The 15,938-nt window shown below is 41.6% G+C and overlaps 1 protein-coding gene across 1 annotated transcript in view; it reads right to left on the bottom strand.

The window, feature by feature from the left end:
* LOC149534906 (putative metal-nicotianamine transporter YSL6) overlaps positions 1–15,938 on the bottom strand; it is a 238,663-nt gene that overhangs the window by 17,989 nt on the left and 204,736 nt on the right. Inside the window, exon 6 of the mRNA XM_089807875.1 lies at positions 14,345–14,477. Coding sequence (XP_089664001.1) covers positions 14,345–14,477 — 133 coding nt within the window. The remainder of the gene's footprint in view (positions 1–14,344; positions 14,478–15,938) is intronic.

The raw sequence follows: 15,938 nt of genomic DNA, 5'->3' as shown, positions 1-15,938 counted from the left end.
CACATCCTGTACTAGCTCCTCTACCTGTTCCTGTTGACTGTCTCCCTCTGGAATTTCGTCCCACATAGGTGTTTGCATGAAGGCCATCCGAGGTACTGCAATACGGTGGAACCGTGTACTCAAGTAAGTACTCAACCTCTGTGCTCTGCTCTCCCTATCACACTCGGGTGATGCTAAGAGTGTTGCATCCACCATAACTACTGCATCTGAACCCACTACATCTAAGTGCACAATAAGCGTATTCTGGCTCTTTGCTATCTCTGGTACTGGTAATTCGAGTACCTCCATGGTAGTCTCCTCTCTCTTCTTTGGTACACTCTCTGCTGTAGGTGCCACAGATTCTGCTACTGGTTGTGCTTTGATAGGTGCCACCATTTCTACGACTGGAAGTCTTTCAACAGGAGCTAGTATACTCTCTCAGTTGACGGGTTGTGCCACCCGTGCAAATCCTACGGCAAACCCAACTGCTGGTTGGACTGGGGGAGGCCTTACCCCGTGCTGCCAGGGTGCTGCTACTGTAACCGTCTGCTATGGTGCTGCAGTCATCACTATCGACTGTCGTGTCTATCCAAACTCTGGTATATGAGCCATGTGCAGACCTGTTGGGACTAGGCAGGAAGTGGCGGACAATGCAGGGCGCAGAAATAACAAGGGAGTGGCTGTGACAATCTCAACCTCTTCATCATCATCTTCCCCTTCTTCCTCCCCCACACTATTCTCCTCGGAAGATGTCTCCTGCCGTCTATTGTCCGTATCACCTCCTGTATCAAGCCGGGGTCTCTTTTGTCCTGCAAAGCCCTTTTGCCTAGTGGTTGAGTCTAAGTGTCTCCACTGCATGATAGGAGGTTCCCCGAGAGCTAATGGTCCAAGTCTCGACTCCAACTTGTCTTCTGGAATCATCCGCACTATACCATCAAGGAAGAGACCTATGGCATAATGTAGCATATAAAATGTTTTATGCTAGAGTGTCATAAATTCATGCATACGTTCGGCCAGCACAGATGCCCAATCATACACCTTCCTATTCATTATGTTGTTCATCATGGAGACCTACAAAAAAGGAGATCAAATGCCCTACTTGATCCCGTAAGTCTGCTCTTGACTACATCCATCAGGCATCGCCACAATCCCTCTTAGATGTCTATTTTCTTCAATCCCCTACCTTTTGATGTCTCAGCCAACGCTTCCTGTTTTGCTTCAGCCATGTCTCCACATACCAACCTAATCAAAAACATTTTTACCTCCTTGAAAATCTTCTTAGGTTGTACCTTCTTGCCCTGTGGCCCTAGTATGCCAAACACCCATGTGAAATTCACTGCTTTGAATGAGACTACCAAGTCTCTTCCCAAGTACTTAAATGTCCTCTTCTGAGAGCCCCTGCCATAAGTCTCGATCATGGCGCGCAGGAAACCCTCGTATTCTCGGATGCAAAAAACAAGCATCTAAATCACCCATTCCGCCTATGCCCTTTGAATGTTACCTTTTATTAGATGATCATCAGGAGTTACTTGCCACCACTTCCTATAGTCCATACCACTCAATCTTTCAAATGCTATATTTTGAGGTGTGATCTCAATGGTTGCAGGTGCTTGTGCCTTATGCTTCTGCTTGCTGCCGCTACTGGTGCCTTCACTCTAGTTTCCTGTCAACATTTTCCTGCCCTTACCGGCTATAGATCCTTCTTTCTTTTCCACTTTCTCTTGCATGCAGACTCCATTTATTCTTAGGTCAGTTATTTCTGTACGCAAATTATTTTTCTTCCAAGGGGGTCCGTATGGATCCATACGGCCCTTCCTTAAGCTTTACGGATGAAAGATTAAGAATCCCTCACTTGCACAGTCGAATGATATAGACTTCAGACTTCAGCTCTAATTTTGTTTAGGTTAGTTCATCTGACTGGCCGTACAGCCTTTTCTTTTGTACCCTTTCTCCAAAAATACTTAGACGTCCATACGAGCTTCTGCTTGACTATAATTTATTATCTCCTATGCCGTACAAACCATGTGGAACATAAAAAAAAGCAAGAAAATGGTGTACAGTGGTTTCTCTGCTTCTAACTTCGTCGTACAGTGTCCATCAATTGCTTTATAATTGTCGTATGGCCCTTGGATTAATATTTGTTTGCCTTTTCCGTACGTGGTCTTCTGGTTCTCACTATGCAAATTATGTGTCAACTCCTTGCCGTACGGTGGTCCACATATACCAAGCAATTGCCGTACGGCAATCTTCTATAGTCTTGAGCAATCAAATTCCTCCCGCTGTTCTTTCTAAGCGTATGACCTTTAACTTTCCTTACTAGCGTACGGAATGCCTGAGATGTTTTCTTAATTGCTTGAAAGAAGCCACACGGTGCCCAACATGTCATATAGAATGGCCATACGGCGATTATATATCCCTTGCGTTAATTGGCCATACGGTGAAAGTATTTAATTGGCCGTACGGTTACTTCCTGAAACCGCCGTACGGTGGCATTAACGCGTGCAAAGAAATGGTCTTGGGCTTATGGTGCATATTGTGGATCACTGCAAACTTGTTCTCACATAAATAGTACCTAGTATAATCAACAGTTTAAATACTATGAACCATTGGAGTACTCGTTTGATATTTGTGAGATCATATTGCTATGGGAACAATATCGCAACATAACTATAGTATTGACAAGGGAGTACTTGAATGCTTGACCTGATGGATGGATGGATTATTAAGATCTTTAAAAAGGTCGTACGGTGATTGAAGCTGCCATACGGTCACCGTACAGTTGCTGTACAGTGACATTAATATCTATTTTTTCTTTTTTCTTTTTTCTTTTTCTTCTTTTTTTTCACTGAATTTTACTACTCGATATTTGTCGACGACGAAACAGGTTGCGCATGATAGATTTTCAACTTGGAATCATTCATCATTTCCAGAATTTCCTACCCATCCAGTGTCCATAACTTTATTGCTCCGCTATCGCCTACTTCCCAAATCTGGTATGGCCTAACCCATTTGACTTTAAACTCGTCTAGTTTAATTTTGTTCTATCCGTCATACTTCAACACTTGCTGTCCCAGTCGGAACTTGTTTAGTTTCAGCTGTTTATCATGCCACGCTTTGCACCTATTTTGTGTTACCTCTGTGGCCCATTGTGCCAATAGCCGCTTCTCTTTGAGCTTGTTCAAATTATGCAATCTTTCCCTCAGACTTTCCATGTCGCCTAACTTATTTTCCAGCGTGATCCTTAGACTTGGTATCATAAATTCTGCTGGTACCACTGCCTTTGGTCCAAACATCAACTGGAACGGTGTGTGTCCCGTTGTCACCTTGTATGCCATGCGGTATGCCCAAAGCGCAAAGGACAGTTTCTCCTCCCAGTCTTCACCCTCGACCGCACGACTTATAGATGATTGCTACTAGGATCTTATTCGTAACCTCAACCTGTCCGTTTGCTCATGGGTAGTACGAGCTTGATAGAGAATGATATATTTTGAATTCCGTCGTTAACAGTTTAATGACATGATTGACAAAATGCCCTCCACAATCTCTCGTTATCTGAAGTGGAATCCCATGCCGAGTGATTATTTGCTCTCATATATAAATTTTGTTGTACTGATCACTGAGTTATCCGTTAGAGCCCGTGCTTCCACCCACTAAGTTAAGTATTTCGTAGCTACGACTATATATCAGCATCGATGTCTTTGGCTTACTCTTAGGGGTCCCATGAAATCCAATCCCCATCGTTTGAATAATTCTTGTGTGTGAGGGATAAAGCGGCATAAAGTCTCTCTTTAGTGATTTTTTGGCCCTTTGGCAAGTGTCACACTCGACAACCCATTCGTGTGTCATTGTACACTGTCGGCCACCAAAGTCCTGCTAGCAACATTTTCCACACTATGGTATCAGGTCCCATATGCCCTCCTGCTAGACCCTCATGTGCTTCCTTCAACACTCTCGGTATTTCCTCCTCTAACACACCATCGCAAGATGTGATCAGACCCCATTTTGTACAGTAATCTATTAATCAATTAAAATGTACGGCTCCTGATTACTAACTTTCACCTTTCATTTTGTGGCATCTCCTTCACTGGCTGTCCCATGGAAAGACATTCCCCAATACTCATGTACCATTTTGGTAGTACCGCAATTTGGAATAATTGTGCATCAGGGAAATCATTGTTCACTCCATCCGTCGGTTCACCTATTTTAATTCGCGACAGATGGTCTGCACTGACATGATGCTTCCCGAGCCGTACAATGATCTTGAAGATGAACTCCTGCAACAAAAGTAGCCACCGGCTGATTCGTCCTTGGATAATAGGTTTATTCACTAGGTACAACAAAGCTTGATGGTCGACATAAAACACAAACGGTGTCACCAACAAGTAATGTAGAAACTTCTACATTGCGTAGACTGTTCCTAAGGCTTCCTGTTTGTTGTACTGTAGTTTTGTTCTACTTCTGACAGTAGTCGATTGGCAAAATATATCGGGTGATCCAATCCGTGGTTGCCTGTTTGTGCCAAAGTTGCTCCAATTACATAGGTGGATGCGTCCACGTGAACATGAAATTCCTTGTTCCAATCTGGGTACGCCAATATAGGTGTTGTGGCCAACCGTAACTTCAACCCTTCGAATGACTCATCCTATTCTTTCTCCAATTTGAAGGGTTCCCCTTTGCATGTTTGTTTACCGTATAGGTAAAAAAATCAACGCATACAGACAATGAACACGAACAGCAGAATTATATTCGCAATAGTAGATGATTGATGATTTACAATGATCCCAGACGGGATATAAATACTACCGCCGAACCTTCCCGAAGGAGTCCGTCAGCCAAAATATTCTATCCGCTACAAACTATTTACTGACGACGTCGGCTACAGAATACAGAAACACCGCCGGACATCATTCCGTCGGCTACAGAAACACCGCCGGAACCATCCAGTCGGCTGACACCATCCCCCCCAAAAAGAAAAGTTGTCTCCGGACGACAATTACAACATATCTGAGACAAATTAACAAACAAAATATATCATCAGAGTGACTACAACAAGAAAAATCTGCTTTTGTCACATCACTTCCACATTCATCCCATTACATCTGTAGCCTCTGCTAACACAATACTGTCTCCTGAAGCTGACCTTGATCGCCACCAGTGCTGCTTTCTCTGTTTTCAATTCTACAGTACCCTAAGCCAAGTGTCGCTGCACTGCCTCCAATTGGATGATTAGCTCCTCCCGAGCTCTCTACGCATCCACCAAGACAGCATCCCAGCCAACACCTACTCCAAGTGCCTCTGGTACACAGAAAGTCCATGCCTGCAGCAACTTCAACTCTTCTCCACTGGTCAGACTCCCACGACTGATATCCACCACGACTGGGGGTCCAGGGGGCAACGCCCCCGGCGAGGTCGAGGGGCCCCTCGCCGCCAAGACCAAATTAGCACTTCGCAACCCACACAGAAATGCATGGAACCCACCATTTCTGCCATTTTCTGTCAATTCTGCATTCTTTCTGGCAACCACAGATGCGTCCCCTTTCCTTTGGCATCATCTGTAACTCATTCTAAACAACTTGAATCTGTCGTCGTTTTTTTATTTTTTTATTTTTTTTAGTAACCCCTCTCTTCTGTTTGTCTGTTACTCTTTTGCCAGCTTGTCATGGCACACAGAATCGATTCTCCCCAGGCCTCCGTTCGAACGACTCAAGGAGGTACTAGAAAAAACTTCATCTGATATTGGCTACTGGCTTGATGTGCACGGAATAATGTCCGCCAATCCCTAACAGCAAACACTTGACACTGCCTTTGCAATCTTCATAAATTAAGTTTTAAGCTCGACTCTGTCTCTTCTTAATGCACAGGAACGTTGTCCTCCAATTGCAACCCGCGGAAGAGTCTTAAGACGACGGAGTTCTTTTTGTTATAGCCTACAGACCTTTCCTTTCACCAGCGGAGGGAGTTATAAGTTTGGAAGAAATGATTATGAGCCCGCGGGGCTTTCTTCGGCGGAGGAAGTGTGAAAAAATTTACGCCCATGGACATCTACCCGTGGGGCTTTTAACAGCCCGCGGACAGACTGTCCGTGGGGACCTTTGCTTCTATGCCCACGGACAGGCTGTGGTCTGCGGGACTTTCTCTACCCACGGACAGGCAGTGGTCCGGGGGACTTTTGCTGCCCGCGGGACTTTTCAGTCCGCGGGCCTTTCTATCCGCGGGGCCCGCTTTCTTTTCCTTTTATTTTTTTTGAACACATCAAATAACAGAGTTACCTCCGAATGACGTCGCCGCCAGAAAGTGTTGTAATGACGACGATGGAGGATTCGATAACGGCGAGAACTTTCTTGGACGATATGGTTTCAACTTAGATCCGTTAACTAACTGAGTCATCGCCTGTCCGTCCAAGGTCGCCAGTTTGATTGCTCCATTGTCGCCGACCTTCTGAATCTGATATGGTCCAACCCCTCTGCCCTTAAACTTTTCCACTTTAATTTCATTCTGACCGTCGTATGGCTTACGTTTGTTCTATGCCACCTCCGTCGCCCAATGTGCCTGCAGTCGTCGCGCAATTGGATTATTTCCTTACTGTCGGTGCCCTTCCACTAATTTTATGCTGCGGTATAACCTTTTCTTTCCACGCGGTCCATTCACCATGTACCGGACAGTGGGATCTTTCGTTTTTCTGTGTTCAGATTGTATGTTCTTCCCCTCAGCTTCAGCCATGGCAGCTTTTCCTTCTTCCGCTTCCTTGCATTCCTCCGGACATTCATTTTCCTGTGTTTTGTCACGTTCGTCGACCGTTAACATATTGCAACTCGGAAATAGTTCGTAGTCTTCTATCTGCCAGTGGAACAGGCCATTCATCGAGTCCTAGTCGTCGTCATTCGATCCTCCATCAAGTCTCAATACTCCCTCTTCGTCTGGTTCCATTCTCCTCTTTGCTTTGTCATCACTTTCGCCGTCACTTTCTGAATCTGACGATGCTGCCTCCTCACCAACCATTTGTGTATGCAGGTCAATTGTGAATCTTTTGCCTGCGCGCTCCATTGATAGGGTATTTCGTTTCCAATCATGTTTTACTTTTGCTTGTACCAGCCAATCCCGTCCCAAAATAGCATCATATCCTTTTCTTTTTAGTGGAATGACCACAAAATCCAATAGAAATTGTTGCGTACCAATTGTTACCAGCTGCGCTTTCAAGATTCCCAATGGTTTGATCCCGTGCTGGTCTACCGTGAGCAACTGAAATGCAGGTGGCCACAATGTCGACTTTCCCAACTTCTTCCAAGTATCCTCCGGCAAGACATTCACGTCGGACCCTTCGTCGACAATTGTCTATCAAAACATTTCCCAAAATCCCCATTTCGACGACCGCCGGATGCCGTCCGGATGTGAGTGCCAGCAGCATTGGGTCTGTTGTCATCACTTCCCTACTATCCCTTCCTGTGTCCTTCGGTGCTTTCGAAAACGGTGTATGATTCAGAATGGTCGTCCGTAACTGGGGCATTGTGAGGTCACTTATCTTGACCGGTATTTCCGTTTGCAAGATCTGCCATACAATGTTTTGTTCTGCGAAATTCTTTGCCAAGGTGCCGGTGATATCCTTCAATTGAGATGTCCCTGCCGACGATGCCTTTGCAATGTCCGCCTGCGCTTTCCCCACTTTTCTCTTTTCCTCCGCTTGCCTCCGTGTAATTGCCAAAACCTCCTCTACCTCCGTGCCAACAGTGATCAAGTTTACTCCAGCCTTTGGACACTTGGAATCTTCATGATCGTCGGGTCCGCACCATCTGCATAATAATTTCGGTGTGTTTGCCGATGTACAATCCCGCGCAAATTGACCCCACAAATTACATGCTCGGCATTGAACGATCGGCCGTTCGTTTGCATCATACTGAGTTCGACTTCGGCTCCCATTATTATTGTTATTGTTTGCATTGTTATTTTGCCCTCTGCTATTATTCCGGTATCCTCCAGATGTAGCACCAACGGTATTCGTGTTTCCGCTACTACCCGACAAGGAAGCCTCCTGTGTGAGAAGCACCTGCGGAGATCCTCTTGACTTCATGTTAAAGGGGCAGTCTTTTGTTGAATGGCCCATGATCTGACAAATGTCACAAAATTGATTTTTTGGACACGATCCTTTAGTATGGCCGTCGGTCTTACATTCTGTGCACCACAGTTCACTTCCTTTTGGTCCCTTCTGCATATTTTTAAACTCCTTCATCATGCGAATCATATCCTTCTGTAGAGCCCGAACTTTCTTGCTGCTGCCTTCGTCGTCGCTGCTATCATCTCCGACAGGCTCGTCGTCATCAAAATCAGATGAGCTAGTTTTCTTCTTCTTTGTCTTATGTTCACTTTCAAGATCCAGTGCTCTGTTATACGCATCCATATACAACGATAGTGGCACAATTTTCATTTTCCTTCGCAATTCCGATCGTAGGCCGTCCACGAACCATCTTTTCTGCAATCCGTCCACCGGCTTGATTTCCATTTTGTTTATTAAGTCTTTTAGTCTCCTGGCATAGACACGGACAGTTTCGTGCTTCCCCTGTTTGGTATTGAAAATTTCTGCTACAATTTCATTATCATCCCGCAAGAGTTTAAACTCCGCCAGGAACTCCTTTTAATGTTATCCCAGCTATTTAGCTTTTGTGGATCCGTATCCGAAAACCAATCAATTGCCATGCCCCGTAGGGTTGCTGAAAATTGTCTTATCCAGTCGTCTTCATCAGTTATGCTATTTGCCCTCCAGATCATCTCACATGTCTTACAATGTCGGATGGGATCGGCTGTACCATCGCCCTCAAACTTTGGCAGCTTTTCTTTGGGTCCCGCCATCACAACACTGGAGGTCTGCACTGTCACACCGGAGGTCTGCACTCCCACACCGACGATCTGCACTCCCACACCGGAGGTCTGCACTCCCACACTGGCAGACTGCTCTCCCACATCGACAGACTGCACTCCCACACCGGCGGATTGCTCTCCCACACCGGAGGTGTCGACAACTACGAACCTTGGTGAAGAAGAAGGATCTTCTGAAGTTGTTTCCCGCGGAAGTCTATCTCAGACGAAAAGGTCACTCCACGCTCGTGCTCCCTCGGCACTGCAAGCCGTGCGAGTTGATGCTCTTCCGTCTGAATTTTCTTCCCTCGGCGAACACAATTTCAAGAACTCATTCCGTGCTTCTTCCACCAATTCCACCCGCTACCGAGTTTCCCCCAACAATTCTTCTGCGCTCCGGTTTCCATCGGCAATCTTCTGAAATCTCCGTCGACATTCGGCTCGCTGTGCCAAAATTAAATTCTCTTGCGCAGTACGGGTTCCATCTTTTTCCTTGACCTTATTCCGATCTTTGTTAAGCTAATTTGGCATTAATCTTCATTCCTCCCACCTTCCAGATTCATAAGGCAACGGCGCCAAATGTTTACCGTATAGGTAAAGAAATCAACGCATACAGACAATGAACACGAACAGCAAAATTATATTCACAATAGTAGATGATTGATGATTTACAATGATCCCAGACGAGATATAAATACTACCACCGAACCTTCCCGAAGGAGTCCGTCGGCCACAAATATTCTATCCGCTACAAACTATTTATTGACGACGTCGGCTACAGAATACAAAAACACCGCCGGACATCATTCCGTCGGCTACAGAAACACCACCAGAACCATCCAGTCGGTTGACAATGTTAACCTATTCAATGGGTATGATACTTTGGCAAAGTTTTTGATGAATCTTTTATAATAGCCTGTGTGTCCCAGGAATGACTTTACCTCCATTACATTTGTAGATGGCTGCATTTCCATTATCACTCCGACTTTGTCTAGATCTGTTTTCAACCCCTCCTTGCAGACTATATGTCTGAGTAATTTTCCTTGCGAGACCACGAATCTACATTTCTTTGGATTTAAAGCGAGGCACACCCTTCGACATCTTTCCATGCATTTGCCCAACGCCGCCAGATGTTTGTCTTCGATGCTGAATAGGAACCATTTGTCCAAGAATACTTTGAAATTCTCGATGGACATTTTGTCAAATATGTGTAGTATGATTCTTTGGAACGTAGCCAGCGCATTGCATAGGCCGAATGGCATTCGGTTGTATGCGTACACCCTGCCTTCTACCACAAATGTTGGTTTCAGTTTGTCCTCTTCTGCTATTCAAATCTGATTATATCCTGAAAACCCATCCATAAATGAATAAATCTCATGTCCAGCTACCTCCTCCAATATGTTGTCTATAAATGATATCGGGACGGGGTCCTTGATTATTACCACATTGAGGCATCTAAAATCAACACATATCCTAATTTGGGTGGTATCCTTCATCAAGGATATGACTATTGGCGACACCCATTCACTGGTTTGAACCTTAAAAATAATACCAGCCTCCAACATTCGGTTAATTTCTTTTGTAACCCGCACTGCGTAGTTTCTACTCATCCTGTAAGGCTGCTTCCATATAGGCACTGTACCTTCGACTAGCGGAATGCGGTGAACACACAGCTCTGGCAAAACTCCCTTCAAATCATTATATGTCCACACGAATACATCTTTGTATTCCAAAAATATTTTAAATGCTGCTACTTTTAGGACTAGATTCCAGTTATCCCCTACTAGTATGTTTTTTGGTTCGGCCTCATCTCTTAAATTCATGGGTTGTACTATGCCTTTGTTATATTTGATTGGCTGCCCCTCACCTTATACATGGGCGGGTGTTTCATCCAACGGTGCATCCCCTTCTTTTATTTCCTTGAACTCTTTTGGAAATCCATCTCCACTGTGCCCTTCCTCTATTGTTAGTATGTTGCAGCTCTAGAATAGCTCATAATCCTTCATCTGCTAGTGAAATAATCCGTTCACTAAATCCAAATCATCGTCCGTCGATCTACCTTCCAACCATAGGACTCCCTCCTGATCTGGTTCCATTCACTACTTCCCTTCATCTTCATCTTCAGAATCAGATGATAAAGTTTCTTCTCCCACGAAGTCAAGTACGAACGAATGTGTTGCAATAGTCACTAGTTGTGTCATTAGGACGCCGAGAGGTTTAATGTCGTGTTGATCCGCTGTTAGTAATTGGAACATAGGTGGCCATAATGTCAACTGTCCCAACCTCTTCCAGGAACAGTTCCCAAAACTCCCATTTCAACGATGTTTTGTTCCACGCAGTTCCTTGCTGAGGTACTAGTAGTGTCCTTCAAGTGTGCTTTCTCAATTTTCGCCCACACTTCTTCCAATCTCTTCTTTTCTTCCATCGGGTCGAGGTACAATTTTTCTTGTTTCAGTGTGATTGCCAGAACCTTCTTTTCGTCTGTCTCGATGGTGATCAAATTCACTCCTGATTTTGGGCACTTGGCATCTTCATGATCTCCTGAACCGCACCATCTGCATAACAACTTTGGTGCATTCGCCAATGTATAGTTTCGGGTAAAGTGGCCCCACAAATTGCATGCTCGGCATTGAACCATCAGGCGGCCATTTGCATCGTATTGAATTCGGTTGCAGCCCCCATTATTATTGTTGGTATTGTTGTTGGAATTCGGTTGCGAGTTAATTCCCTTCCGTCTGGATTCTCTTCGCTCAGCGTATGCAGGTTAAGAAATTCCTCCCTTGTTTCTTCCACCAAATCCAACCGCTGTTGAGTCTCTTCCAACAATTCCTTAGTGCTTCAGTGTTTGTTGACAATCTGCTGAAACCTTCGTCTATGTTTGGCTTGTTGTGCCAAAATTAAATTTCTTTGTGCGGTGGATATTTCAACTTTTTCTTTTAGCTTATTCTTATTTTTGTTCAGCTGATTCGGCATTAGTCTTCATTCCTTTGCCTTCATTCCAGGTCCATGAGGCAACAACGCCAAATGTTTACTGTATGGGGTAAATAAATTAATGCATACAGACAATAGACAAGAACATGTAACACAGCAGTACACCTTTTATTATTTGCATATATGTCAAAGAGATTACATAGTGCTTACAATCATGATTACAATGATCTCGAATGATGTCTATATATTTCCCGAAGAACCTTCTCGAAGGGGTCCGTCAACTACATAACAATTACCGAAGGGCCCGTCGGCTACATAACAAGAACCTTCCGGAAGGGGCCCGTTGGCTGTTTTATAATTTTACCAACAACAAAGTTTGAACCAAGGTCCTGGGTATTGAATTATTGGGCATAAATTTCAATATTGTGTGAGACAAAATTATGTTGAGTGGAGCATCAGCATCTGAGTTTCATCAATACGATTTTTTCTACAATATAATCAGTAAGATTTTTATTTGCTTTAGAGTCAAAATACTATATAGTTCATCCTTTATGATCATCTTTATTTTCTATTAATAATTTTTTATTAGGATAAGTGTATCAAATTGTTTGTTGCTATTTGAACCCAATAAATACAAATATTGTGGAATATTGTGATTGTTTCCTTATTTGTATCTATTTTGTCTCTATAAGTGTTAAAACATCATAGACTGGTTCAACTATACATCAATACGAAGTGATTTGACGCATCTTGATAATTGTATTGTTTATAGATTTAATAAACATAATATGATAGAGTTGTATGTGAAAACGTATAGTTTTGACTCTATCACCCTTTTAATGTCACCATTGATCAATAACTTGCTCATAATTCTCAATCTATATCCTAGCAATAATCTAATCTCTTTCCTTTAAGGGTTTGATATCTATTTGTTTTAATAATTCACTATTGATCTTATTTCAGCATTTGCAAGCTTATTAAAGTAATTGTATTTTCGAAGATTAATACTCACTATTAGCAAATCAGAAGTTTCCTTAACCTCTTGCCATTTCGGTGAAGTGCCTTTGCATTAAATCTATCTACTATAAACGTTTTGGATCCAAGTTTGTTATCTAGGATCAGGTGCACTGGCTTTGGTTTTGCAAAGCCAGAAGTGCAAAGAATCCAAATTGAATTGATTGATCTTGTCAAATTGGCCACAACTAATTAGATATCCCAGCATCGAGCAGGCAAGGCTTGTAGGATTCTAATCTATGGTTTTGGGAACCAACACTAGGAAAGGGAAAAACATTGAGGCAAGACTCTAACTTCCAAGTAGAGTAAGATTTGTCCATGTGTAATACTTTAACGCCCTTTCTCTAGGAAAAAATCCAAACTTGAAACAGATTAAATTACAAACTAAAGGAGGCTCAAATTACATCCTTCGACCCAAAGGGAAAACATTTCCTACTGCAAGGGTGCAATGCTCTAGGACCTTGAGGAATATGCACATCTCAATCTCATTCTCAAGGCTATCTAGAGTCTAGTTTCTAGGCAAGTCCATCCATATCTGAATCATGATCTAGAAGTACATTGTGCATTACAACCTATCAATAGAAATGACCAAACTATCAGTGTCAGATCCCATTTGTCATGGAAAGCAGAAAACAGATTTTGACAGTGGATTAATAGATGGCATACCCAAAAATTTATTACATGAACCTTCTACACCAAATTTTATCATTATCATGGATAAATCATACTTGTTCTGTCTCGTAATACGAATGGCCATCAGAAGCAAAACAACTAAATAGATCAGAAAATCTTCTATGTTTTCCTAATATAACACAGCAATGGGAGCTGCAAACAACGCACAGACAATAAGGTTAAAGCAGCCTCATTTTTAGTTCTTTTATACTTGTAACAGACCATTTCTTGAACAGGAAGTAGGACCCTAGGAAAACCCAGGTAAGCCTGGGACCAGAACCTTATCCAGACAATTCAGATTCAACCTGGGGTTCCACAGAACCCAGCAACATACAAGACATCAAATATACAACAGTGAATGAACATAACATTGTTAAGCTTTCCTTACATACAAAGATATATACGTTCAGTTATTTGGTTTAGGAAAAAAAAATTAACTTTAATGGATTTTGTGTGATACTTGACACCCTAAAGCTACCAAATCAAACTCAAGAAATTGATGAATAAAATTGTTTTGCATTGTAAACAATAGCAAATGATTTGCCCAATAGAAAATGGAAAGGAAGAAATGAAAATAGTCCAGGGATATTTTTTCCCAAGGTTACTGGTTTGTCACAATTCAATAGTCAACCCATCTTGTATTTGTCAGTTTAAAAAAAAAACCATAATTATATCAACACAGAATCTAAAAACCAATTTAATATAATGCTATTACACTCTATTGAAATAAAAATACAATTAGAGTTGCTCGAAATTGGTCGGTGTCCTTAAGAGAAATTGCTTTCTACCCCGAAGGAATCTTACATGTCATAATTCTTTTTAGCACAACAATAAGATTATGAAAACATGTCTTTGAAAAAGATTATTATGAAATTGATATCAATATATATTATAAACTTACCTTGAACACTGTTGAGAAGGGAAAGTTCGTTTTCTTTTTTGTAGTGCGAATAAAATTGTATCAAAGTAATGCCGACTATCTTGATTAAATTGTATATCCCATCACCTAGAATAAGGGAAATAGCTATAAAAACCTGTCACAACATTTTAAAAAAAATGATTAGGCATTGATTAACATATGTGGCACATGTCAACTGGGAAATAAAAACCAATATTATCAGCCAGTGGCATATTCATTTTCAGTTAACAATGATTATCATCCTTCCCATTTTCAGAAGATTCTAGCTCAGGAAAACAATACCAGAAAGGTGAGGAGCAATTTAACCATTTTTCATGTATTGGAATGTTTCCACATGGTACATGTCTTGATAAGGAGTTTGTGCTACAGACAACATTGTGGAAAATAATTTTTGAAGAAACAAAAAATTATCTACCGGTGGAGAACTAAAGAAAACTCCAAAGGAAGCATCAATAGTTAAAACACTTTCAAGATGCATTAAAACGTGTCAGACAAATTAGATTGTTTTCAAGATACATTTCTGAAAATTTTCTCCTGTACCATTCTGCATCCTTGTCCTACAACTTTTATTTCCAGCAGAATGCACTCTCTATATTGGAAACTACAAAACAGTGATAACTTGAACAGTATAAGAATTATTCAACGTACATCATCACTTATAAAAACAAATTATATTGGAAAATATCCTTATATTTCAACCTAATCAATTGCTGCATCCAAATGGATTCCGTGAAAAAAAGTTTAATAGGTGGCATTGCAAACAACTTCATGACTATCCTTTTTCTCTGCCTTATTGCAAAGGTTGTATGGGGACACAGGTACTTAGATACTTAGGGTATGGGTACAGATAGAGCTATTTTTAGAAATAGGGACATATGTCAATTTGTTAATATAATTTAATATTTATAGGAAAATTGAAAATGAGTCATGACAATGGTTTTCCAAAACAAGAAGAGTGATACAGTTTGCAGATGTAATGTATTGTTTTTGGTTTCAGATTTGCAATATGTCTTTAATAATAATATATGTTAAATGTTTAGATGCATAACAGAGAAGGCAGACTTTAAACAGTAACAAGAGGATCATAAATCATACAACAATGACATAATGCAAATGATAAACTTCTAACTTGAACAGTGATAGAGTTTACAGTTAATCTATACTGTATTAAAATTTCAAACTGATTATATATTGAATTAAGCTTGATAAACAACAAATTGATATGCAAACAAAAAACTGAAACAAAAATTAGAAATTTTAATCAAGGTCCTTAGCTATGATGGTCTCGACTGAGGACCTGGCACTTGGGTACGTGGGTATCTGTCTCAGGAGTATGTGTATGCATACCCATGCTACATAGCTTATTGTTAACCCCTAGGGACTTTGTGAGAATTAATCTAGCAACACATAATTAAGAACCATCAAAATCAAATCTAGAAACCACCATATAGGATTATATATATATAGAAAAGAACATTAACGATTTGGGTTCAGGTATGCTGATTCAGAGAAAATGTTTTGGATAAAAGTATATCTTGTGTACAATTGCAAAGAATACATTGAAAAATAATAGCTA

This window comes from Cupressus sempervirens, chromosome 10, assembly GCF_028749045.1.
Source record: "Cupressus sempervirens isolate cs-2001-9-10 chromosome 10, ASM2874904v1, whole genome shotgun sequence".
Classification (NCBI taxonomy): Eukaryota; Viridiplantae; Streptophyta; class Pinopsida; order Cupressales; family Cupressaceae; genus Cupressus; species Cupressus sempervirens.
The sequence above is the reverse complement of the archived record's forward strand: the minus strand, read 5'-3'. Positions and strand labels throughout refer to the sequence as shown.